Here is a 24514-nt window from a genome sequence, read left to right as displayed (position 1 = left end):
GCCTGTACACAACAACAACAACAAAATTATGGCATTTTCTGTTTTGACGGACAATGGATTTATGAAGCATAAATAAATTCATTGGGGATATGATTTTATCAAATGCATTTTTATGTGATGTTTTATTGTATAGTCGCTAACATTATTTATTTATTCATTTAAGCTGATAAAAACAGGATATTTCAATTACATCTCACACCTTGTTAGATCTGGATTCTAGTTTTTGATATTGGTCGTAAGAAGATTTAACTATAAAAGAGCATGAATTATGTGTAAGCATTGGAAAATTGTACAGTTTTTGACGTTTTGTTTCCTCAATGGTTACTGATAAATGATTTTTGAAGAAAACATAAGTCATATTTTTCTCAATCTGCGCCATGTGTCAAATAGCGGTATTTTATGCCATTTCGGCAAAAATGACTGAGACAAGTGGTTGGATAAGATTCATGTTTGACGATGACCAATCTAAACTTGAGCAGAGATTTAACGGGCAAAATAAGGCTTTTCCAAATAAGCTGCACAGACACAAGGATTAATGAAAAAAAAATTGAATTTAAATCCGAAAAAAATGTGTGCACACAAAATCTTGAATATATGCATTCTATTGGATAGAGACAACATTTTCATAAGTGTTTCCACACCATTGTCAGCGTGTGCATGTTTCATTTAACATTATGGCATGAAATGTGGTGCGCTCAAACTTATAAGCATATTAGGCAAACGATGTCAATTTCATAAAGGCTTATTCACTCATTTTAAATTCGTTCACAACAAGTTTTTTTTTATGTATATTTTTTTCTCATTTACTTTTCTCATGCGCACTCATACAGGGAGCATTTATCGACGTGGTGCTCGACGATGGCGAAAATTGTATAGAGTGAATGGTCATATTTTCCAAGCGAAGCGTTTTAATCGCGTAAGTATCTCAGAAATGCACTCCGCTTGTTTTATTCATTTATTCATTCTTTTCGATCGTTTCTTTTTGTTCCATTGTTTTCACGTCTCTGTTGTCATTCGTCCTTTTTTTCGTGTGTCATTCGATTCACAATTCATTTCCGCAAGATATACGAGCTTGTCATTTATCACCATAGAACTAATGACAATGAAAAAAAAACGGTGAATGTGTGATACAACGTGGACAGAAAATAGAAAAATCGAAAAAGAATGAAAATTACACTTAAACTAACAAAAAAAACACTGATTGGGAATTTTATGCATGCCCATAAAAGTGCTGCCAACATTCATATTGAACTGCTAATATAATTATTATTTTTTTCGTTTAGCGTGCATTTTGTGCATATTGTCACGATCGCATTTGGGGTTTAGGTCGTCAAGGATTCAAATGTACGCAATGTAAATTACTTGTTCATAAAAAGTGCCACAAATTAGGTTCAAAATCATGTACCAAGGAACAAGTGGAACCGATTCTAAGCGATAGCCACAATGGCGTTAGCAACGATCATCAAGCAATAGAAAATGTTCCACCGGCCGCCGATTATCCACCAGAAATACCAGAGCACGGTAATATTCTCTTTTTTACAAAATCGATTGTTTATCGAGATGATTATCAATTCTAATTTACTGTCATGCTTGTATTTTACATATTGATGGACTTTTTTTTCTGTGTTTCGAAATGCACACAATAAAGGTGATGTTGGTGCTATTGAAGCAGCGCCTGCTGTTGAAGAAACATTGGAAATTGGGCCACAGCGACAGTATTCATTGGACGATTTTGAATTGATTCGTGTTATCGGCCGAGGTAGCTACGCAAAGGTGTTAATGGTCGAATTGAAACGCACTAAGCGCATCTATGCGATGAAAGTAATTAAAAAGGCATTAGTCACCGATGATGAAGACATTGATTGGGTGCAAACGGAAAAACATGTGTTTGAAACGGCATCAAATCATCCGTTTTTGGTCGGTTTACATTCATGTTTTCAAACACCATCACGGCTTTTCTTCGTAATCGAATTTGTGCGCGGTGGTGATTTAATGTTTCACATGCAACGACAGCGTCGTCTACCCGAAGAGCATGCCCGTTTCTATGCCGCTGAAATTAGTTTGGCATTAAACTTTTTACATGAAAAAGTAAGTGGTTAAATCGACATTATAAGCTTGCAGCAAATCAACAGAAAATCAGCTGGAATGTCCATAGTTCATTTGTAAAAAATAAACGAAACTATATAAATTGTATTTGTACGATACCGTCTTTACATTTGTAGTCGCCTCAAAGCCAAATATTGACAAGATCAGAACCAAATGTGTCACTCCTTTGAAGACAAACTATTCGCTGTTATTGTTTTTGTATTTTTATTGGAATTTCTCTTTCTCGATCACAGGGGATCATTTACCGAGACTTGAAATTAGATAACGTCCTATTGGATCATGAAGGTCACATTAAACTAACTGATTATGGCATGTGTAAGGAAGGAATACGCCCGGGCGATACAACATCAACATTCTGTGGTACACCAAATTATATAGCGCCAGAGATACTTCGCGGCGAAGACTATGGTAAATATACACAAACAAACGTCATATTTCCACACCTGTATAGCCTGTAGCTATGCTATTGGCATTTTTATTTTCAATCAAATTCGATACGGTGTATTCAAGTATTGCACAAAATGGGACACGATATACGAATGTGATTAGCCAATAGCCAATGTGATTGTAACAAATAAAATACTATATGCCATTCAACACTGAATCTCACGCTTTTTACAGGTTTCTCGGTCGATTGGTGGGCTTTAGGTGTATTACTTTATGAAATGCTCGCTGGACGAAGTCCGTTCGATATAGCCGGAGCCAATGACAATCCGGATCAGGTATGTTGATAATTATTCCAATCGATATCGTACACTTGAACTTTAAAATTAAATCGTAAATATTTTTCGTTTCGTTCACAATATAGAATACCGAAGATTATCTCTTCCAAGTGATTTTGGAGAAAACCATTCGTATTCCAAGATCGCTCAGCGTGAAAGCAGCAACAGTGTTAAAAGCGTTCCTCGAAAAGAGACCAGGAGAACGGTTGGGATGCAGTCGACAAAATCCATTTATGGATATTGTGAGTCATCCATTCTTCAAGTCCATTGACTGGGAATCGGTGAGTGTTGCATTTTTAATTGAAATTACCATTTTCAGCTTTTGATTTGATTTTTTTTTTGTGTGTTTAAAAATATCCATAAAACGATTGAATGAAAGAGAGAAAATATAGTAGAAGAAAATCTGGGAGTGTGGTTTATTCAATTGATGAAATTCAATCAATTTGATTGCGACTTGTTTAAAATATGATTGTTTGTTTTATTTATAGCATATTGAACATTTGATAAAATTTAAGCATCTCGTATATTTCAAATTTCTTAAAATTAAAATCATCAACAAAATCCATTTCGAAATTAAATTATGATCAAAACGAATCAACAATATTATTTGTACACGTATTGATATTCGATAAAGCTTGCTCAAAAGGAAATCGCACCACCTTTTATACCAACATTCGATCCGGAAGATACGGATCTTACTTCAAATTTTGATCCTCAATTTACACGAGAGCCGGCTGATTTAACGCCTGATGATCCGTAAGTGTCACTCGTCTAGCCATTTGATGACGATGATTATTGAGAGGGCGAGAGAAAAACGATTTCGGTTCGAATCAAATAACATACGATTGCTTGGTGTGTGCTGTGTGTATCTAGAGATTTTATGCGAATTTGTTCTACATACAGATATTGTATATGGAGAATGGAAGCGAGGAGCGTTTTTGTGGAAATTCCACGCTTCTTTCTTTCACTCTCATACTGTATGATAGCAGCCAAATTCAATCAACTGATATATTTCAATTGGCTGAAAATTCTGCAGTACAATGTCTGGTTCTATTATAGAACTTCTATAAAATTGTATTTATACACACACACACGCATACATATATACTCTCATTTCATTATGAAAATAGTTTTAGCTCGCTATCTATCTTTATTTGTAAGTTTTCTCTTCTTTGTTTAATTTAATTTCTGGAATGTGTTTAAACTATGTGGCTTCTTTTTTTCCCTTCAAATATTTATCAAGGATTTATATTGAAATCAATCCATATAGAAGCAGCACGCTGTGTATTCATTTCTACTATTTTCGTTCTCACTTTGTTATATATCATTAAATTTTTACTTTCGCTCTCAATGGCTCGGTCGCTCGCTCTCTCTCTCTCTCTCTCACACACACACACACTCATCCACTCTCTCACCCCATTGTATTGGGAATGAACTTTAATGCGTGCTAGATTTTTAATTTGTATTTTATATTGCATATATACATGAACGCTCGCATTGTGCGGCAATTTAGACCGCAGCTTATTTCTTAATTGAATTGTTTATAAATGAAAAGGCAATCTATCAATCAGGCGAGTTGAAGGATAAGGTGAGCGAACATTTTGAACGAATATTTCTCATTCACGATTGGCTTTTGGTGTGCAAGTTTTCGTGTTGGCAGGGTGAAGTGGGCCGGGGGTGGAATGTTGAAGTGCATTTGGTTTTTGTGTGTTTTCTTATCGCTGTGTGCGATATATTTCGCGATAAATCGAATGAACGCGTACGATATGAAATAGAAATGTCAGCATTTTAATCAATCCAATTTAAGTTGTAAACATTTGATTGACGAGAATGAAAGTGGAAGGCGGTTAGTGTTCTTGAAATGGTGCATATATACAATTGAATTTTCACAATAAACTCCGTTTTGATTTTCAAGCTACGATTTGGACGATTCTCCGGTGCCGGTGCATTTGCATGAAAATGGTAGGCATGGGATATTCAGAGTCATATTTACATGCACATTTGTTGCCATTATACGATTCGTATTGCATTGTAATCAGAATATTGTGCTTTCGAAGCTATAGTACTCTTCATGGTATGCTTATATTTGACTCTAGAGATTTCTATGTCAACTATTTCATTGTTGTATGCAAAGACCAGCGTCTGAAAATCTTCTCTTTCTATATGTTTTAATTTTTGGATTTCTTTATTCGCAAATCATTATATTTCCAGCTGAAAAAAAAACAAAACCACCGAAAAAAAATGTTAATTTTATTTATAATCTTATTCTTTTCTCTTTCTCTTTTTATTTTATGGTTTGGCTAAACAACAAAATATGAACACACAAAAAAAAAAAACATATATGATTTTCCATGCTTTTTGGTTAATTTCATTCTGTTGTTTTTGGGGAATAATCGTTCGCCATTCATTCATGTTTGGTCAATGGAATTTGTATTGCACACAAAACACATACGAAATCCAAATGTGTGTCGGTTATGTTGATGAATGTTCGGGGTGGAAAATGCAAATACAAAAACAGCTTGAGCAAAAGCAAATTACACCTCCATTCCGACCGCGTTTAGATTCAGATAGAGATTTGGCTAATTTCCCACCTGAATTCACTGATGAACCCGTACAGTTGACGGTTGACGAAGAGTAAGTACATTATTGAATTTATTCACTCTATGCAATGTATTTGAAATTTTCAGTTTTGTTCGTCTATGCATATTCGATCGTTTATCGTTTGTTTGTTCGTCAATATTGTTTTAAATCGATTGTGATATGTTTGGCATTTACAATGTTTTGCATGATATAATCATTTGTATGATTAAATTCGAACAGTAGATAAATACTCAAATAGAAATTAAAAGAATAGTGTCACACACCGAAACGACGAACATTTCTTATTCTGCTTGCTCCGCATTTTATCAAATTTGTTTCTAATCACAAAAATCAAATTTTTTCTTCCATTTTTTCTTTTCGTTTTGTGTTCAGCCATGTCATCGAACGCATCGATCAAAGTGAGTTTGAGGGATTCGAGTATGTGAATCCATTGCTAATGTCATTGGAGGATTGTGTCTGACATCAACCATCGTGCCAATTGCATTCATGTAACATGCAGGTAAAGGATGTTTAAATAATATTTTGAATAGTTTATATGCACGTATTGAATGAAAATGCCCATCGGCATGATTTCATTCAACTTTTAATTTCTTTTCAATCTGTTAGTAGTATGAAAAAGCGGGTTTCACCTACGTTTCTTAGTATTAGTGTACACACACACACTCTCTCTCTCTCTCTCTCTCTCTCTCTCTCTCTTTTCTTCTCATATGAGCAAAAGAACTTCAAACATGTTCATTCAAGCAAGAGAAGTGAAAAAATACATCCGAATGCCATGCACATGCACAATCAGTTGCAACTAAAAAAAAAAAATGAAAGGAGCGAGTACGACGTTTCCCCCTTTGCTAAGCGAAATTAATCCGATATACGGCGCTGATGTAAATGTCACTCTATGTCATTCCACAATGATACATTTTTTGGCTTGACAATATATAAGCTCTTCATTCAACATGCATAATTTTTGAACGGTCGAGTAAAAAAAAGAAACATATCATAAAATATTCTTCTTACGTTTATCATAAAAATTCTCTATATTTTAAATTTATTTGTTTAAAAACAAGCGTTCAGGATCGCATACATTTATGCGATACATTGAATGATGCATGCATCGTTTGATGCGAATCAAATAACGCAAACACAACGCTAACGATGTCGCTGTGAGTACGGACCTGACAGCGCACGACGTGCTTATATGATACACGTAATGATGTGAATGTTCAATAAAGCAAGACCGTCGTGTGCTACTAGATCCGCACGTACAACGACAGCGTTAGCGTTATTTGATGCGAATGAAATGATGCATGCATCATTCAATGTATCGCATAAATGTATGCGATCCTGAACGCTTGTTTAAAAATAACAATAATTTCAATTTTTTTTCCATAGATTGAACAAGAATCTAATGTAAAAAGTAATACCAATGCGACACCCACCGTTAATATAGAAAAGGAAACTTATTGGGAATTGTAACATTTTGGTCCGCCATAACAGCATCTTCGTTTTGCTTCTCTGTGATTGGTCAAGTAAAACGAAGATGCTGTCATGGCGGACCAAAATGCTACAATGGAGACCAACTAAGTTTCTTTTTGCATTTTTACGGTAGGTGTCGCATTGTCATTACTATTTACATTGGATTCTTATTTAATCGATGAAACATTTTTTGTTGAAATTATTGTAATTTATAAACAAATTAATTTTTTTATAAAACAAAATTTTTAATACATTTTTTAATGAAAAATGTTAGAAAAATATTTTATGACATATTTTTTTCAACGATTCAATAATTATGAATGTGTATGCATTTTAAATGAAGAGCTTATATATTGTCAAGCCAAAAAAGTATTATTGTGAAATGACAGAGTGACATTTACATCAGCGCCGTATATCGAATTAATTTCGCTTGGCATAGGGGGAAATATTTTGACAGATAGTACTCGATCCTTTGCTTTTTCGTTTGCTGGAGCTGAGTATGAAAACGAGAAAAGATCTCTCTCTCTCTCTCTCTCTCTATCTCTCTCTCTCTCTCTCTCTCTCTCTCTGTCACTAGTTCTATGTGAGTGATCAACAGCTCTGCTTACCATATATTTTAAATGGGCAACTGTTTCTGTGTGCAGCAACGAATGAGAGAAACTCAACAGAACCGATAAGAATTACAATGAAACTCTTTTGCATGACATGAAAAAGTATAGTAATTATAACATTTCATTTACAACTGAATTGAAATGCATAGGAATCATGTAAAAGGTGATATTGCTTTAACTTATTAAGCTATCAAAATGAAATGAAATGAAAAACATTCAAAAAGGCAACGTTCGATGATTTTCTAGATATTTTATTGGTTAAATCAACAAAACAAGCAGAAGCTGAGTGAATCATTACCAATCAAACAAAATGGTTTTTCGTTTGGTTTTCGATTCAATTTGAAAAAGTTGCAATGAATTGCAGAAAAAATTGTTGAAAAAACAATATCAAAATGAACCACATGTGCAACGGCGAATTCGATCCCAAAGATCATTGACTTGACCTGATAAGTCATTATTCAAATCCCATAAATTAGCAATTTGTGTATCGCGGTGACGCACAATTTGTTCCAATTCAAGTACTCGATTTTCCAGTTGATTTTGGGAATGATTCGCATCAGGTGTAGCGGGTGTTGGGGTATCGACCAAATCGACACCATTATCTCTCTTCCGTTTCGCATCTGATTGGACAGATGTTGAAGCGAGCCGTTTGTTTGAATCCTGTGGACAGAACAGAATGGAAAATCATCAATTAAACGAGTGAGATTGAAAACGACACATTGACAGTATTTTCAAACCCTCTAACCAACTTTTCTTTAAAACTGAAAAAAGATAGCCGGGAATTATTTTCTAGCATAATTATGACCTTCTAAACTCAAAAAAACCATCAGCAGGTAAAAAATTTTTTTCGTTAAGACACCTTTTGATCAAAAGGTGAAGGGTGCCTTGAGGCAGCCTTGTCGGTTTAAGCGAAAAAAAATTTGCAGTAGCTTCATGTGATGGTAAAGGTGAGCGTGGTCTTTTCGCTGGCTTTATTGATTTCTTCGATGCACTGGAAGTAGATGGAATTGGTTCTGTGGTTGCCACGGTTTCTTCGGCTTCAACAACTGGTACGAATACTGCGTCTCCTTCAATTACCGCGTTTTGTTCGGTTGTGACCACTGGTACAAATACATCTTCCACTTCAATTGGATTGATCGTTGATGATGCCGTAGGTGCATCTAATGCGCTTATGTTTAGTGACATATTTATAGCCTGGGTGATATAAATATCGCTGTCTTCCAAACCTTGCATCATTTCTGAAACGTATTGATCGTCTTCAGGTGTAATTTCATCAGGAACGTAAATCGGATCGTCGAAATCGTCATCGCTATCGAAATCAGCTTCTTCGTCTGTTTCGACGGAATCCATAAATTCGATCAATTCTGCATCAGTCAACTCGGATAATTTGATCCGACCTGTTGATCTACCCGAATTACTTGCCATTTCTATTATTTTCTATGAAAGAAATAACATTTAGGGTGAAAAACAATGAAAAAAATACACAAAAGAGTGATGATACAATGGCATACAAAGGGGAGATAAATTTACACCGTAACCGACAAGAGTGCCTACAGGCACCCTTCACTTTTTCGATTGTTTTCCACAACATTTTTTTTTTCTAAAGTCACTATATGGATAAATAGTTAGTTTAATATCATACCTTTTCACAAAAATTTTTTTTACTTCGATCAAAGCAGTGTAAGTCGGTCAAAATAAAACTTAAATTTTTTTTCCAGAGCAAAATAATTTTTTGTGTTCACTCGTCGAAATGTCACACTAATATGCATATGTCGCCGAAACGAACGGTCTGAGTGCGTTCAAATGTTCTGACGAAATGTCACAAAAACTATAACCTACAAGCAGCGTAATGAATTTGATTTTAAAAAATTTATATATTTGGTGATAATTTGAATTTTGTCAAGGCTCCCTGTAGGCAGCCTTACCGGTTAGAGGGTTAAGTACATTTTTGGTACAATTATTTAAACCTAGTCCCCAGTTTCGACTTTCACATGTGCGGACATTCGAATATACATCCATTTTTTCACTTCTCTTGCTTGAATGAACATGTTTGAAGTTCTTTTGCTCATATGAGAAGAAAAGAGAGAGAGAGAGAGTGTGTGTGTGTGAGTGTGTGTGTGTGTGTGTGTGTGCACTAATACTAATAAACGTGGATGAAACCCGCTTTTTAATACTACTTCTGTTTTCTTCTCTTGTCGATTTTTTGATTTTTCGTTTCTAATTTTTGATTTTTGTTTTTCTTTTCGTTTTTCGTTTTTCGTTTTTGATTTTAAAACACTCTCTATTCACAACAAACTAACTTCAATGTTTTGATGACACACTCACACACAATCAACCTGTGCGCAACGCCGCTTCGCTTCGGCTATTCGCAAAATGATAATAGTCAACTGTTCCATACAGCAACCACAAGCGTGTCAACGATCAAAGAAGAAAAGTGTTTTGATTTATTATTATCGTGCATATTTAGTTTATATTAATCATTTACATTCCAATTTCAAATTCGCCGGGCGATTATGTCCTGAAAAATTTCTGCCTCACGGAAGAACAAAAAAAATAAATAACAATTCCTTCCTTATTATTTAATTGAAAAAACAAAAAAAAAACAAAAACAAAAAAACATATTTTATGATTAATAATCGCATTGTATTGTCATTTTGCTCATTCATTTCAAGTGTTTAGTTTTTATTATTGTTTTGTTTATTTATTTTGTTGGAAACAAAATGTGGCCCAATCATTTTCGGTTTCCATTAGTTTCGTTTAGTTTCGTTTCGCATGTTATGTTTTTTTTTTAATTGATTGATTTTTATATGTTTTGAACACGCCGATATTCAATCAACGAATAATATAAATTTATACACTCACACAATAAGAGAAATTTAACTAAAATTAAAACGAAATTTCGAACAAAAATATCATCATTACCGAAATGAAGCTATACGGAGATGGATCAAGCGATTATGATTCAGTTGCTGATGATGAGAGTTTAACGCAGATACCTCCACCACCATCCAAAAGTTTACTGCACATGTTTTGCCTTCCAATGAATTAAAAAAACAAACAAACAAATAACAAAGAAAAAACAACAACAACAACCAAAACAACTAACTTACAAACATTTAATAAACACTCACATATATATAAAGAGAAACATAAATACAAAAATGACCGTTTGAATTAGCAACATGAAACAGAACAAAAATGAAACCACAACACACAACACACACCACACAAAATATGATTATGATGTAATGGTTAATATAGTTGGATAGAGAGAAATTTCGTAGGGAGAAGTAAGAACATAAACAAAAAAATATAAAAAAGAAGAGAAAAAGAAAACTTTAAGGAAATGTGTGATAATGTCGCCATCGATATCATCCCCATGTACTTAATCAATGAATTTAAAGAAACTTTCTTTAAAATGAATCACAAAAGTAACTGAAATTTAAAATGTAGGTAACATTATTAATACTATTATTACAATTTACAAAACATGATTAAAATCAAGGGGTTAGAATCAAAGTTTTAAATAAAAGAGATGGCGACACCAATGAGCAAATTTATTGAACAAAAATCGAGAGAATAAAAAATACGACCGAGATTAAATGATAGTTGAAAAAATGATGGATGACAAACAAAAATGTCGACAATTCGATACTGAAAACTATTAAAAACTAGATCCATATGATATAAAATAATATATAAATTGTTAAATTGCACACTTTTATTTTCTAGTTGAGTTCGAACGTTAAATTCTATAAACATAAACGACAACAACATGAAACTAATTGAATTTTCTGTTTGCAGTCGCTAAAATTGTGTAATCAAAAGAAAAAAAAAATAATAATGAAAAAGCAAAAAACGAACGGCGCAAAGCGAAAGAAACGAATATTTTTTTTTAGATGAGTGAATGAGCGAACGCGCAATTTTACTAACTACTTCTCCTATTGAATTTTCCAACTCTAATTATATTTATTCTAAAAAGCTGTAATTGTCTCCTGATGCTGTGTGTTTGTCATATCCATTAAGAATATCAACATTTTCCGTGTCGAAAAAAAGTGACTAAGTCATTATTGATTGTAAGTGACTATAGTCGACTAAATTCATTAATTTTGACATTTTGTATGGAAAACAAGCGACTCTAGCCACTCAGTCGATTTTTTGGGACGGTTTGACTACTAGTATGTCGGGTGACTATGATTATTGTCAATTATAGTCAGCTGCTGTTGATTAGTTAACTAAATCTAACTAAAGTTGTTTATTTTTACAGTCAATAGTCAGCCCAATTTGTCCCAAAACCGTCAGTCACTTTTTTTTTGCACACGGATTTGTTTTCCTCAAACTCTTCCCCAAAAATTAAGATGACTACAGTCAATATAATTTGTTTTTACGAAAAACTATTTGCTTTTGAGTTTTCACGCAAATGGATTTTTGTCATTTTTATCGCATACACATACAAACACATCTTTTCAAAACTTCGTCCACATAAAGTGTTAACAAAAATGAACGTTTTTTTTAATGCACTAATATAATAATAGCCAAAAAAAACAAATGAAATTAAATTAAAACTATCATAACCGTAAATGGCGAAAATGTATTGGTCTAGAGACAAACGGTAAACATTTGTTTTATACTGTGTGATGAAATAAAGATGTGTTTTCGTTTTTTCTTTATTCAATTGAAAGCGAACAATAAATGTCTTCAGTGAAACTTGAGAATGAAATGAAATTTGGTCGAACTGTTGGAAATTTTTACAAATTACACCATATATGAATACTTGAACAGCAGTGATGGATATTTCACACTGCTGTAGTGCTCACAGTAGACTTTGTACACACACACACGCACATTCCATGTGCAACTTGTATTTATGCACGCAAGTTTATACAGAAGTTAGAATTTTCATTTCAATTTTTTTTAATGTCCATAAAATTCCAAATCCGTTCAACAAATAGAAAGTCCCATTGAAATTTTTTTTGTGACACAAACACACACACGTACCAAAACACACTCGAATAAATATTTATCGCTCAGGGATGTTATTAACATACGATCAATAACTAAATTACGTTTTTTTCGCATTTTGTGAAAACATCTGGCTTTTGAAATTTTCTGTAGTTTTCGTTTAACATTATATTCCTTCCGAATTGCAGTTTTGATTCTAACCCGTACAATTCGAATTGATCTATGTTCCAACAACGGATGAATAGAAAATGCACTTTTTTTTAATTCATATATTTCACAATTAAAAAAATAGTTCCGAAATTTTTCGTCACGCGCACAGAATTATATACTTTGATATGCGTCGAACGTAAAATAGATAGTTTTCATCTTGGCCAATAAATGACCGCCAGTCCGCATCCAATTGAATTGGAATTGAAAAAACGAAATCTACATAATTCCAAAATATTTGCTAAATCATTACAGTTGCTCTTTTTTTTCTCGTCGACCCAGATCTCTTCCTAAGGAAAAAAAAAACCAACAATCAATTATTTAAGTAGAACAAGCTAGAATTGTGTCATTCCAAGTTCAGTCGAACGCTTCTTCAAATGTATTATTCTAAAAGAAAAATCCTATGATTCTTATTGGATGGTCCTTTATATGTTGTTGTGTGTGAAAAAAAAAATGCAAGAATTTTTTTAAATGGTCGGAATTTTCGATGAACGATTTTGTTTTTGTTAGAAACAATTTTGAGAAATATGAATCGTACGTACGCAAAAGCAGCTAAAAAAAGAATAGAAAAATTACTTCCATATTTAGTGTTGTTTCTTTGTTTCGTCAAATTTGATGTCGTTTTGAATTTATAAATTGTTAGAACTTTAATTACATGTTGATAAACGCCATCCATACACATATCTGATCTGCGCTTTTCGCGATTGTTAATTGTTTGTATGTATTTCGTTTGTTCGTTCGATTTTTTGCTGACGAATTTCCAAGAGGGCTACCACATTTTATACATTTATTTAGTCACACATTTGATTTTGAGGCAATTAACAAAATAAATTAAAAAATATTGTACGCCCACCGTAGTGTTGCTTCTCTACTAATTTCATAATTATGTGAAACGTTTGGTCAGCAGCGCGCTATGGGTACCTCGACGCATTGCAAGAGGACCAACAGTATACGTTTTCAGTCGCTATTTAAGCATATACTTGGAAATTCAAAGTCTAGTGAATTATAATATTCGCAATAATGAAATAAATGAACGGTGACCGTTCAACGGTGTGAGCGACATTCATATACATATACATTCAAACAACTATATATTCCTTTCAAAGCAAGCACATAAACATCATACACTGTTCAGTATTTCAGAAATTTAAATGAAAAACAAAACCTATTCCAATGCACTTTAGATTGAAATTTAAAAGTAAAAAAATTTATCTAATGTTCGAATCATGAAAGCAAAAAAATAAGCATAGCTAAAATCAATCACAGAACCACACACGCAAAAAAATATTGAACAAGAAGCTAACGATTTTTTAAATGAAGAAAATTAAACAAAAATGTAGACTTCGGTTTTCGGTATAGTTGCACACAAAAATTAATCTAAACATTTAATTTAACGCCGAAATGAACATTTAAAACTAAAATGAAAGGACTTACTGTAAAAAAAACCAACAAAGACAATTAAGTAAGAAAGTGCGAATCGTAAAAAAGGAAAATAAACATTTTATTTAGAGAAATGAACAAAACTTTTGATAGTTTGAAAGAACAGAAAGACGCTCGAGAGAGAAAGTAAGAGACAAAAAACGGCGACTGTACTTGAAAAGAAATCAAAGATTTAAAAAAAGATGAATCAAACAGTAAATATAAACTTAATTAAAAATGAAAAGAAGTGAACGGAGAAAATACACAGCCAGAAAAAGAAAATAGAAGAGAAAAAAATGATTTATTGATTATTATGAATTATTATACTGACACTATTATTATGATTATTATTAAACAATATTCAACAAGTAAATTTACGAGCAGCCGAGTCGAGTAAACAAACGATTTGCTCGGCTTGAAAATTTAACAGTGAAAAATTATTATGTGACAAACAAAAATGCGCACCGTAATTCAAATAAAAATTATTATTTAATTACAAACAAAAATGTATTGTTGTTTATCTTTTTTACAAATTGAAGTTTTTTTTAGTCGGAAATCGAATGTTCTCAAAACGGTTACTGAGATGTTGATATTTAATTACAGACTTGATATCATGTTTTATGAAATTGTCGGATTACTTTCGGAAACCACGGTAAGTGATAAATGTAGTCTGATTATGTTTCATTTCTTCGCTTTATATCTTCATTATTTCAGTCATTTTAACTGCTTACTTCCTGACTATTTTGATAAAAAATCCCAATGTTCGTTGCGTCATTTTACAAATTCTTCCATACTTACAAAAATATGCAATGCAAAACTGCGTATTTTTGGCAGTTGAAATATGGTTGTTTCAACGAGCAGAACGTACAATTTTGATGAAAATTAATTCGAGAGCAAAATGCATTTTTTCTTAAATAAAGCCAATTATTTCGTTTTATTATTGATTTGTGTCCGATTAAGTACCCAAAATAAAAGAGTTAAACGAATTGTGGGTGGAATAAAAGCCGCACAACCACCACCAGATGATCCAGTCGTATTTACACATCTATACAGTCATGATGCTCGCATTGAAGGATATCGGTAATTTGAAAAATAAGCTCCTTTGAAGATTTATTTGGTGGTTGCTCTTTTTGGTGACGTTATTAATTTCATAATGTTTTCCATGTGTGTCGAAAAAGTAATGCTAATGGTTTATATTCATTTTTGGCGATTCCGTTTGCCTATCCGCCAATCGGTAATGATCGCTTTCGACGTCCCCGTTTCAAGGTATATTGAGTAGACTCCAATGTCGATTTAATATCTTTACATAATGCTAACATTTGTATGGTAGCGACTGGAAGGAGATTTCAATGCAACCACTTATGGCAGCCCATGTCCTCAGCCCGATTCCGAAGGATATATCGTTGGTTCGGAAGATTGTTTGTGGCTCAATGTCTATACGCCGCAAATGCCAGATGAGACAACTGGCTTGCCAGTTATTCTGTGGATACATGGTGGTGGTTATCGTTATGGTTCAGCTAACCAATATACAGTAATAATCACTTCATTGATACGAACAAAAAGAAGAAACATATATAATTAAATGTGATTTTATTATTTCGCCAAGGCCGAGTCGCTTACATCAAAGAGTGTGATTTTTGTACCGATTCAATATCGATTGGGTTCGCTAGGATTTTTGGGCGATGGAACTACTGAATTTTCTGGAAATGCAGCGCTTTTTGACATGGCTACTGCTCTACGGTGGGTTCATGAGTATATTCAATTTTTTGGTGGTGATCCCAAACAGATAGTGGTCATGGGACAAGGAAGTGGAGCACAAGCGGCCACCTATTTAACAACAACACAACGTTCATCACGTGAAATGGTCAGTGGGGTGGTTGCTATGTCCGGGTCACCCTATGCACCGAGTGCGGTCGACAATACGCCAATGCAAACATCCAAAGAAATTTTAGCAATAAATAATTGTCAGAAAGAAAATGAAACCGAAATTGTTAAATGTATGAGAAATGTAAGTATATTTTCTTGGGAGAATGTTTCAAGAGAATGTATTTTAAATAATGTTTGAATTCATTTTCATTTGCATTGAAAAGAGAAACTTTGAAGATATAATTCGAGATGATTCAAAAGTTCAAGTTGAACGATTACAAGGACAAAAAGTGGTTCGATCGATGAACGGAAATGTTGGTTATGAACCATTAATTGAAGGCAAAGACGATCAACGTTCACTGCCGAAATTTTTAGAAGAGGATCCTCGATATGTTATCGGAAATGGTACATTCAAAAAAGTGCCATTACTCACCGGCGTCACACGTGACGAAACCGCCAATGCCATTGATATTAAAAATATTGAGAAAATTTTCACAACGACAACCAAATTTTTGGAGTCCGTGGCCAATGCAATGATGAAAAATGGTTTGCTTGGAAAAGCTATTAATACTCATTTACCCGGTGTTGGTGAGAACCTTTTTCTACCTTTTTTTTTATTACTTTTCACCGTCGACCTTTACAGCCATCGAATTTTGAACATTTTTTTTTTCAAACCATTTTTATTTGTGTTTTATAGAAAAAGTGTTATCGCTCAGTGAATATCTAAAAGTGCCGGATAAATTCAATGTAATGCAGATAATGACAAAATTAACGGAAGCAACAACAGATGCTTTATTTAATTTACCAGCCATTTTAACAGCACAAACATGGACCAAAGTGGCACCGGCTTATTTATATAGTTTTGAACACATCGGACAGAGCAGTAATCGTGGTTCGACATTTTTGGCCGGTCTTCCAATAGTCGGCAATAAACCTGCGAATAACACAGTTGCACATGGCGATGAATTGGCCTATTTATTTGATCCTCGTGACATTTTTGGCAAACAATTGAACAATTTAAAACCATTAGATGAAACGGATAAAAAAGTTCGTGACATCTTTTCAAATATAATAACTCAATTTGCTTACTTGAACAGTGGTCAAGGTGTAAAAAATAAAGGCACATTTCAAGAATTTTTATCCGAACAGAATAATTTCATTCGCATTGGACAAGAGGCAATTTTAAGCAAAGATTTCCGGTACGAATGCAATAAAAGTTAAATTCTCTGGTGGTCACTCTGGTATTAATGAAATTTCGAAAATAATCTCTTCCTCACTAGCTTCTGTCAAATGGCATTATGGGGTGCACTTGTGAAACCATCGTCAAAAGAAACGTCTTGTAAACATATTTTGAATCAATTGACCTCATCTTTACTAACAGCGACTGGAAATTTAACGACATCCGTTGGAAACACACTGAGTAATCCATTGGGAATTTTGAATTTAGGTGCGAAAAAGAATGCAACTACTTCCGTTCCATCAAAAAGTGGTGGTATTCAAGAAAGTCATGTTGGAAGTTCATCGAACAAAAAACCAGGTGCAACATCACAAAAAGGGGGAGGTGGCGGTTTACTTGGTGTACTTTGGATGCAGAAATAACCTTTATTCTGTATATGCTTTTGCATCGTAAAAATTTGAATTAGTTTTTCCACAAAAATTGTTGTGTGACTCCATTCTTTTATGTATTTGTGATTGATTGAGTAAAAAAAGTGAATTTTTAAAAATAAAAACCCCAAAGTCTTTTTATTTCAATAAAAATTGAGTAATATACATCAGAAACGCATTGTAACGCATATGTGTGCGTTTGCGTTGAGTGAGTTATATGATCTCAGCATGTGTGCGTAACAAACACATGGAAACACACATTCATGTGATTCGGTCGGTAAAAAGTGACAAGCGATCTGTCAATGGCAATGTCAAAGCATGTTTATGTTTCATTTAACCACAAAATTGTGTTTCATTGCCACTGAATCAATGAAAATTTAAGTTCAACTTTTTATGGTTAGTTCTATATTGTACTGTTGCAGAAAAGATGGCAAATATTTTGATAAGTGATGCTGAGAAAACGTTCATTTTACATGGTGTCGAAGATAATTTACGTTGTGATGGTCGAACCCGTTGTGATTACCGTCCCATGGAAATTGAAACGGCCATTGTTACACATGCAAATGGATCATGCCGGTTGAGATTGGCAAATACCGATGTTTTGGTCGCCGTTAAATCTGAAATCGATATTCCACCATTGGAGAATCCAGACGAAGGAAAAATTGTGTTCTTTGTTGATTGTTCAGCAAACGCAGCACCAGAATTTGAAGGCCGTGGCGGTGAAGAATTGGCGATGGAATTTTCAAATACACTCGAAAGTGCATATCGCTCAAGACAGGCATTCAATTTGAAAAATCTTTGTATTCTGCCACAACAACGATGCTGGAAACTCTATGTTGATGTGCTGGTAAATTATTTTATTTCAAATTTTCAATTAAATTTTCATTTTTATTTTCAATTTCAAATCATATTTTTGGAAATTTTTAGATTTTAGAATGTGGTGGAAATCTATACGATGCAGTCTCGCTAGCAGTTAAGGGAGCCTTATTTAATACACGATTACCGAAAGTCACTGCAGCACTTATGGATGGTGGCAATGTGGATTTGGCTCTTTCTGAAGATCCATACGACTGTGTTCGATTGCAAGTGGAATCGATTCCAATTTTGGTGACAATTTGTAAAATTGGCGAACATTGCGTCGTTGATCCATCGGCTGAAGAAGAAGTATGCAGTTCGGCCAGTTTGGTGGTTGGGGTCTCAGTACGCGAAGAGAATGGTGGGTGTAATTTTTAATTGATTTATTTGAAACAAACATTTTTTTAGTCATGCAATCTGATGTTTTTTTTATCCATTCCAGCTTACATTACAAATATGCGAACAAGTGGTGCTGGTTCATTCCATATGGAAACATTAAATAAGTGTCTTGAGCTAGGAAAGTCAGCTGGACAATGTTTGGATCGAGTATTATTGCGAGTGCTTCGTGAAGAGGAACAAAAAATCGGCAATCGACCGATTGGCCAAACCGAAATTTTCGGCTTTCTCCGATAAACAAAAAAAAAAAAGAACTGTTCGACACTATCTTTAAGATTATTTTTATAGCACAAATCCGCATAAAACAAATTAATTAAATCCAAAATTGGTTTTAATGGTTTTTTCAAATCTTTTTCTTTTATTATAAAAAACATAGCTCATTTCTTAAATCTCTTCCTATTTTTTGTGTCAACATTTTATTGCTCTCACATCTGGTTTCAGTCTCAACATTACAAAAATAGACAATTCGTTTCACGTTTCATTTTTCCATTTTGTTGTTGTTTGTTCCAACCGGTTCACTACATGGTCTTAGGCTAATTTCCCTCTTCACAATTGCTTTTCGATGGATTTTTTTGTTCATTAATTTAAAAACAAATACTAGATTTATTTATAATATTATTTGGCTATCGCATATACATGAAGGAATCTGAACTGAAGGCAAAATAATGCAAAAAAAAAAATCATTGAAGAAATGTTATGACGTCGGTTTTTTTAACTTCTATCTTTTAATAAGCGTATTAAGGTTGAATCTACGTGCGATTATTTGAAAACTAAGCCTATAATTTGTTATGGGATGGGTACCATCTATATTTGTTCCATTTAAATATTCACAGGATGATGTCGTCGCTTCATTTTCCAGAACTTTCGATAGAGAATCTCCGGCAACCAAATTATAATCACAATTATAAGCAAAATATTTTGTACATGCAAGCAAATCGAATAACTACCAGTGTAATCTCGTATCCAACCTATAAAAAGACGGCAAGAATTCAAAAAAAACCTCAAATACAAACCCAATCAAGTGAGAGAATTAAATGAAAAATTCATACCAAGAAATTGGCCCAGAGTCATAACAAAAACTCCTTTCATTATCATGGTTAAGCTTAATGCACTGGCCAACTTATCCTGTGATGTATATTCTGATATGGTCAAATTTTGATTGACCACCGTTGCAGCGCGTACATATCCATACAGTGCCGACATTATTATTAAACTAGTTCGATTGGTTGTTTCTGCTAAAATAGCTCGTGTTAGTGTCAATAGCATGGCACCAATTAAGAAAATTACACGACATGACAATTTCAATTTATCGGTTATCGTTGGCAATGTCAGGCGAGAGGCTAAATCAAATGTTGCTAAAATGAAATCAGAAGCGGTCGTTAATTTTAAATTGAATTTTATTCTCATCGAACACAAAAGATCTTACCTAACACTGACATGCACAAGGCACAATCACTACGGCTTAAACCGCCCTCTTCCTAATTATGTCAAAATAACGTCCGCTTCAATTATTTGATTCTTTATTTTGTCATGGAGAAAATGTGTAGTACTCACTTGAAGAAAGTATGGGAAGAGCATGGAAAAATTGATCGATGCTGTATATGCCAAACTTAAACCAATGGCAATAGATACAAACTGTAGATCACACATTAAATTCAAATCAAACGCTTTGGAGATGCGTTGTTTCCATGTCGGTTGTTTGATGAGGACGGCACCGCTATCAATACTGATCGTATCACTGTTCAAAATCTGTTTACTATCACCATCATCATCGTCGTATTCAGCGTCGGTTGTCATCACTTCGTGGTACGTATGCTTGTTGGCATTGTGTCGACATGGATGCAGTAACATTTTCTTTTCACTGAAACCACTCTTTCGTTTCATATGCCATTCAATGGGTTGAAAGAATGATGCTCCAATCAAACCGTGAAATGCTAACGCACCCATTAGCAATGCAGCACCTCTAAATCCATACTCATCCAGCAAAATTCGTACCACATTTGGCATGATCTGAAATCAAAGTTTTATGTAAAATTAAGGAAGAAAAAGCACAGCCATTGAAAAGTCGAATTAAAGGCTATTTGTTTTGCAAAACACACCATTTGACCCAAGCCAGTACCTTTGAACGAAATACAATTTTTGAAATTAGATTTTGAAGCAAAATATTTTCATTGTTATTTCTCACCCGCAAGAGCCAGCCCAATAGCTCTTCCGCGTTTCGTACTGAAGTACGAATTGACCGCAATAAATGACGATGGATTTATGAAACCAAGACCAAGCCCTTCAATTTAATTGCAAACAAAATCACTTCTATATTACATAAATCGTAATTTTATTTTGAATTACATACCAACAAGTCCATAGGCAATAATTATTTGCCATAATTGATTTGACATTGAACTTAAAATCAAACCAAACCCCGATAAGAGGCTTCCAATCGCTGCCACAACTCTGGGTCGGAACCTTTTTAGCGCTGGTCCCGTTATTAAACCTGTGTGACAACATTTTCAAATTCGCTTTAGTTTTTTCAAATCTTTCGAAATAATTTTGGTTGAAAGATTTGTGTAAATTTATTTACCCGAAAAATTTAACGCAACACTATTTATGTTCATGACCAAAGCCGCTCCAACTGTGCCCTGGCCCATGTTTTGTAAATGCTCACCTATTTCGATTTGAAACAAACATGAATATGTATGTAAAGTTGAATTAAGTGTTTACAATAAGAAAAAAGCTCTCACCATAGAGTAATCCAAAGACACTGACCAAACTTTGATTGAATACATTGGTAAGCGCCGTACCAAACACTGAAAATAAACAGATTAATTGATTTGAAATAAATTGGTAGTGGCCATGTATCGTACCGACAAGCCATCCAAAACCGCCATTGGGAACAAGAGAATTTCGATGCAACGATGATGATGACGATGACATCACACAGTTCTCTTACACACTATAATTTCTATTGCATTAATTGTCAGGTGAACATCTTTTCACCAGACGGCAAACTGACTAGTATATGAATGGTGTGTGTGTGTGTGTGTGTGTATTTGGCTTGTTATATTCCACAGTTACGGTTGATGTTTTACTAAAAAATTGTACAACTGAAAGAAAAAAAAAGCGAAAGAAAAAACCTGTCAACTTTCGGCTATGTCTGGTTTACTGCTTTCTTCGAAAATAAAAACTGCGTGACTAGAACGATCAACAATTTGCGAATAAGAAATGTTATAAACTTTTATGTAAACTGTGTGCGTGTGACGCAAGAGAAAAGCCCAAATAAATTTTGTTGTTATTTCGTTGGTTTGGTTTCGTTTGCTTTGTTCAATTACAAAATGTTTTGGTGGCATAAATCGCGTAAGAAGAATGTTATTTTATTTGTCTTTATAATTCAGCAGAAAGAAAAAAATATGTATAAAAATTACGCAATAAACGAACGCGTATTTTTGTCGGTTGATTATGTGATAGTACTCAATATTTATATGTGCATGTTACTTGACCGAGATACTGAAATCTATTTGCACAATAGAATCTATTTTGCCTGTAATATAAAACCAATTCAATTAATTGATTGGCAAATCGATATTGGCATCGCTGAGTATGGAAAATAAAAATAGACTAAAATATGCAGCACTATTGATTGAGTGCGATATTGTGACTATGATACACCGAACAAGGTTCTTTGTTGTTGATTTTGCCAACAGTTTTCCATTCGATACGTAGGTAATTAAACTTTTGATTGCGGAATTCGATCTTTTTTTTTTGTTTATTTTATCAAATTCCAAGCAAACCTATGTAGTATGGGTTCTTATATCCTTGTATCTACATACCATTGTACCTATGGTTCTGTGTCTAATTACGACTATTGCAAAAATTTAGTTAAAAATGTAAATGTTAATTATTTCGTATCTCTCTTTCCGTCTTTTTCTCTAACTCTCGATGACAAAACATGAGACAATGTTGAATATCATCGATTTGGTGCAATTATTCTGGAAAATATTAACTGTGTGTATGAAAGAAAAAAATGCTACGATGTTCTTATTTTCTGAATTCATTTGAAAATACATACACACACCGTTTTTAATGTATCCATTAAAATAGGGCAACTTTTTCCATTGATATTTTTAAACTTTGTGTAAAAGTCAGCAGCTGCCATCCACTTCTGTGCTGATATATATATATATAATCAAACACGCGAACACTTCAGATACATTTTTAATGAATATCTTTTTAAAAAAAACTGTTATAGCATTTATGATTTGTGTAATCAAACGGAGCAGACAATGAACTGTCAATAATTGAGTAATTTTTTATTTTAAAATCAGAAATGTGCGCTGAAACTGTAGAATTGCGCAAAAAATGCAGAAAATAATGAGAACGAAACCAACTTACGTCTGTACTTCCTGCCACAGAGATGTGGCGTGAAATGTTGATGGAAAAAAATTACTATTTACTTTGACCCATAGCACACTCAATTTTTAATCTATTTTTTTTTCTCTGTTCCATATGATAAACGCGTATATTATCATTTATATTGATTGCGAAGTACACACTTGAAATGAATGACTAAAATCACGAGTTATATCACGCGTTTATAGACATTGGCGCAGTTCCTCACTCAATCGCCCTTATTATTTTGCAAGTCAATAATGGTCTTGATGACACATACTTTGTCGATCGAGATCCTAAATAACAATAACTGAACTATGAAACGTAAATAAAAGCCATACCTTACGTGTGTTACTCCAAACGAAACCAAAAAAACAATACCCAAAAGACCGTTGCGATCGACTTGGCGAGATATATGAAATAGTTTTCGTCGTATGGTGTTGTTGTTTTTTTTATTGAACGTCAGTGCTTTGCGATTGGAAACTTCTTATCTCTTTTATCCGGGCAAACGTGAATTTCCCAGACACATTTTGTTTGGTCGTGTCATCGATTTTGCTCAATCGATTTATTATTTGTTATGCATTGATAGTGTTACAAATAAACTGCTGTGACTATCTTTGATATTAACACGTATCGCTTTTTCACCCTAAACTATGTGTTTTTTTTGTGGATTTAGTCGATTCTATTTTCGTTGGTTTGTTTGCAATTCAAACACACAACGCACTGATTATACAAACGAAGAACAACAAAAAAATCCAATAGAACTTAATGGATTTGTTTGATGTAAAGTTGTTGTTACCTGCTACGTGTTGACATTTTGCCTGTGATCTCTCTTTACTTGGTCTCGTGTGAATTTCCAATACAGAACGAATTCCGAATGGAAAAATATCGGCCAATTCACATTGACATTCTAGCACACGAAAAGGGGAGCACTACACACATTTGTTGACGCATTTATGCGCATGTTCATATTGTTTCCAGGGAGCCACGAGGTTGAAATAATAGTTTTTGGCGCGACTTTTCTAAAAAAAAAACAAGAGAGAGTATGAATTTTACTTCAATTAATATGTGCAACACATGTGAACCCGTAAAAAATTAACTTAAACGACTTTTCATTACGTCTACCGTATTTTATTTTGTTGAATTCGTTGGAAAACGAAAATAAAAGAGAATTTTAAAAAATTGAATTGTTAATAAAAGTGTACGCGATATCGTCATTAAATAATAAAATCATATGACGGACGTATTTGCAATAAATTCAATTTAATTTCAAGCAAATTTTATCAACATTGATTTTAAACCATTTATAATAAG

The 24514-nt window shown here is 33.7% G+C and overlaps 5 protein-coding genes across 17 annotated transcripts in view; 3 read left to right on the top strand and 2 right to left on the bottom strand.

Moving 5' to 3' along the window:
• The window catches only part of LOC116340411 (atypical protein kinase C), a 55953-nt gene extending 43947 nt beyond the window's left edge, over positions 1-12006 (top strand). For 4 of the 7 annotated variants that reach the window (XM_031766925.1, XM_031766894.1, XM_031766915.1 and 1 more), the window contains 9 exons: positions 831-916; positions 1284-1521; positions 1649-2088; positions 2340-2514; positions 2728-2828; positions 2915-3109; positions 3463-3584; positions 5802-5928; positions 9891-12006. In XM_031766925.1, coding sequence (XP_031622785.1) covers positions 831-916; positions 1284-1521; positions 1649-2088; positions 2340-2514; positions 2728-2828; positions 2915-3109; positions 3463-3584; positions 5802-5889 — 1445 coding nt within the window. In that variant the 3' untranslated portion in view covers positions 5890-5928; positions 9891-12006. Of the gene's footprint in view, positions 1-830; positions 917-1283; positions 1522-1648; positions 2089-2339; positions 2515-2727; positions 2829-2914; positions 3110-3462; positions 3585-5346; positions 5463-5801; positions 5929-9890 lie in introns of all 7 variants that reach the window. The other 3 variants (XM_031766931.1, XM_031766907.1, XM_031766900.1) reach the window with 2 other exon arrangements.
• LOC116340503 lies at positions 7911-9330 on the bottom strand. Its single transcript, XM_031767042.1, has 3 exons — positions 9150-9330; positions 8367-8944; positions 7911-8167 (listed from the first exon to the last, which is right to left on the bottom strand). The coding sequence occupies exons 2-3, from the start codon at positions 8930-8932 to the stop codon at positions 7966-7968; spliced, it is 768 nt and encodes a 255-aa protein (XP_031622902.1). The 5' UTR covers positions 8933-8944; positions 9150-9330; the 3' UTR covers positions 7911-7965.
• A 2936-nt stretch (positions 12007-14942) lies between the features above and the next one.
• Positions 14943-17691, top strand: LOC116340454 (acylcarnitine hydrolase). Its single transcript, XM_031766953.1, has 7 exons — positions 14943-15175; positions 15274-15361; positions 15426-15626; positions 15702-16103; positions 16186-16549; positions 16659-17160; positions 17242-17691. The coding sequence occupies exons 1-7, from the start codon at positions 14994-14996 to the stop codon at positions 17558-17560; spliced, it is 2058 nt and encodes a 685-aa protein (XP_031622813.1). The 5' UTR covers positions 14943-14993; the 3' UTR covers positions 17561-17691.
• Positions 17692-17874: 183 nt separating this feature from the next.
• On the top strand, positions 17875-19157 carry LOC116340494 (exosome complex component RRP42). The gene is made up of 3 exons (XM_031767031.1): positions 17875-18413; positions 18494-18782; positions 18864-19157. The coding sequence occupies exons 1-3, from the start codon at positions 17994-17996 to the stop codon at positions 19052-19054; spliced, it is 900 nt and encodes a 299-aa protein (XP_031622891.1). The 5' UTR covers positions 17875-17993; the 3' UTR covers positions 19055-19157.
• On the bottom strand, positions 19153-24102 carry LOC116340462 (monocarboxylate transporter 12). Of its 7 annotated transcripts, XM_031766973.1 has the most exons (12): positions 24000-24014; positions 23542-23923; positions 21679-21918; positions 21556-21621; positions 21396-21479; positions 21168-21308; positions 21003-21098; positions 20917-20936; positions 20372-20827; positions 20244-20295; positions 19867-20172; positions 19153-19785 (listed from the first exon to the last, which is right to left on the bottom strand). In XM_031766973.1, exons 3-12 carry the CDS (start codon positions 21746-21748, stop codon positions 19637-19639), a joined length of 1440 nt encoding a protein of 479 aa, XP_031622833.1. In that variant the 5' UTR covers positions 21749-21918; positions 23542-23923; positions 24000-24014; the 3' UTR covers positions 19153-19636. The 7 variants fall into 7 exon arrangements, with proteins under 7 accessions (XP_031622833.1, XP_031622843.1, XP_031622825.1 ...); XM_031766983.1 differs by lacking the exon at positions 23542-23923 and having other exon boundaries at positions 24000-24102; XM_031766965.1 differs by having other exon boundaries at positions 23542-24080.
• Between the last annotated feature and the right edge of the window lie 412 nt (positions 24103-24514).

Source organism: Contarinia nasturtii, unplaced genomic scaffold (assembly GCF_009176525.2).
Source record: "Contarinia nasturtii isolate CC-2019 unplaced genomic scaffold, AAFC_CNas_1.1 Cnas_scaffold_129, whole genome shotgun sequence".
Classification (NCBI taxonomy): Eukaryota; Metazoa; Arthropoda; class Insecta; order Diptera; family Cecidomyiidae; genus Contarinia; species Contarinia nasturtii.
The sequence above is the reverse complement of the archived record's forward strand: the minus strand, read 5'-3'. Positions and strand labels throughout refer to the sequence as shown.

Excerpts from the sequence above, each read along its gene's own strand:
- LOC116340462 (XM_031766983.1), bottom strand. The coding sequence starts at position 21,748 with ATGTCATCGTCATCATCATCGTTGCATCGAAATTCTCTTGTTCCCAAT. Across the intron at positions 21,480-21,555 it reads TGTCTTTGGATTACTCTATG|GTGAGCATTTACAAAACATG; the intron begins GTGAGAGCTTTT and ends AAATCGAAATAG. Across the intron at positions 20,173-20,243 it reads CTTGTGCATGTCAGTGTTAG|CAACATTTGATTTAGCCTCT; the intron begins GTAAGATCTTTT and ends ATTTCATTTTAG.
- LOC116340494 (XM_031767031.1), top strand. The coding sequence starts at position 17,994 with ATGGCAAATATTTTGATAAGTGATGCTGAGAAAACGTTCATTTTACAT. Across the intron at positions 18,414-18,493 it reads AACTCTATGTTGATGTGCTG|ATTTTAGAATGTGGTGGAAA; the intron begins GTAAATTATTTT and ends GGAAATTTTTAG. Across the intron at positions 18,783-18,863 it reads CTCAGTACGCGAAGAGAATG|CTTACATTACAAATATGCGA; the intron begins GTGGGTGTAATT and ends TATCCATTCCAG.
- LOC116340503 (XM_031767042.1), bottom strand. The coding sequence starts at position 8,932 with ATGGCAAGTAATTCGGGTAGATCAACAGGTCGGATCAAATTATCCGAG. Across the intron at positions 8,168-8,366 it reads CTTCACCTTTTGATCAAAAG|GATTCAAACAAACGGCTCGC; the intron begins GTGTCTTAACGA and ends TTCTGTCCACAG.
- LOC116340454 (XM_031766953.1), top strand. The coding sequence starts at position 14,994 with ATGCATTTTTTCTTAAATAAAGCCAATTATTTCGTTTTATTATTGATT. Across the intron at positions 16,104-16,185 it reads TTGTTAAATGTATGAGAAAT|AGAAACTTTGAAGATATAAT; the intron begins GTAAGTATATTT and ends TGCATTGAAAAG. Across the intron at positions 17,161-17,241 it reads ATTTTAAGCAAAGATTTCCG|CTTCTGTCAAATGGCATTAT; the intron begins GTACGAATGCAA and ends CTTCCTCACTAG.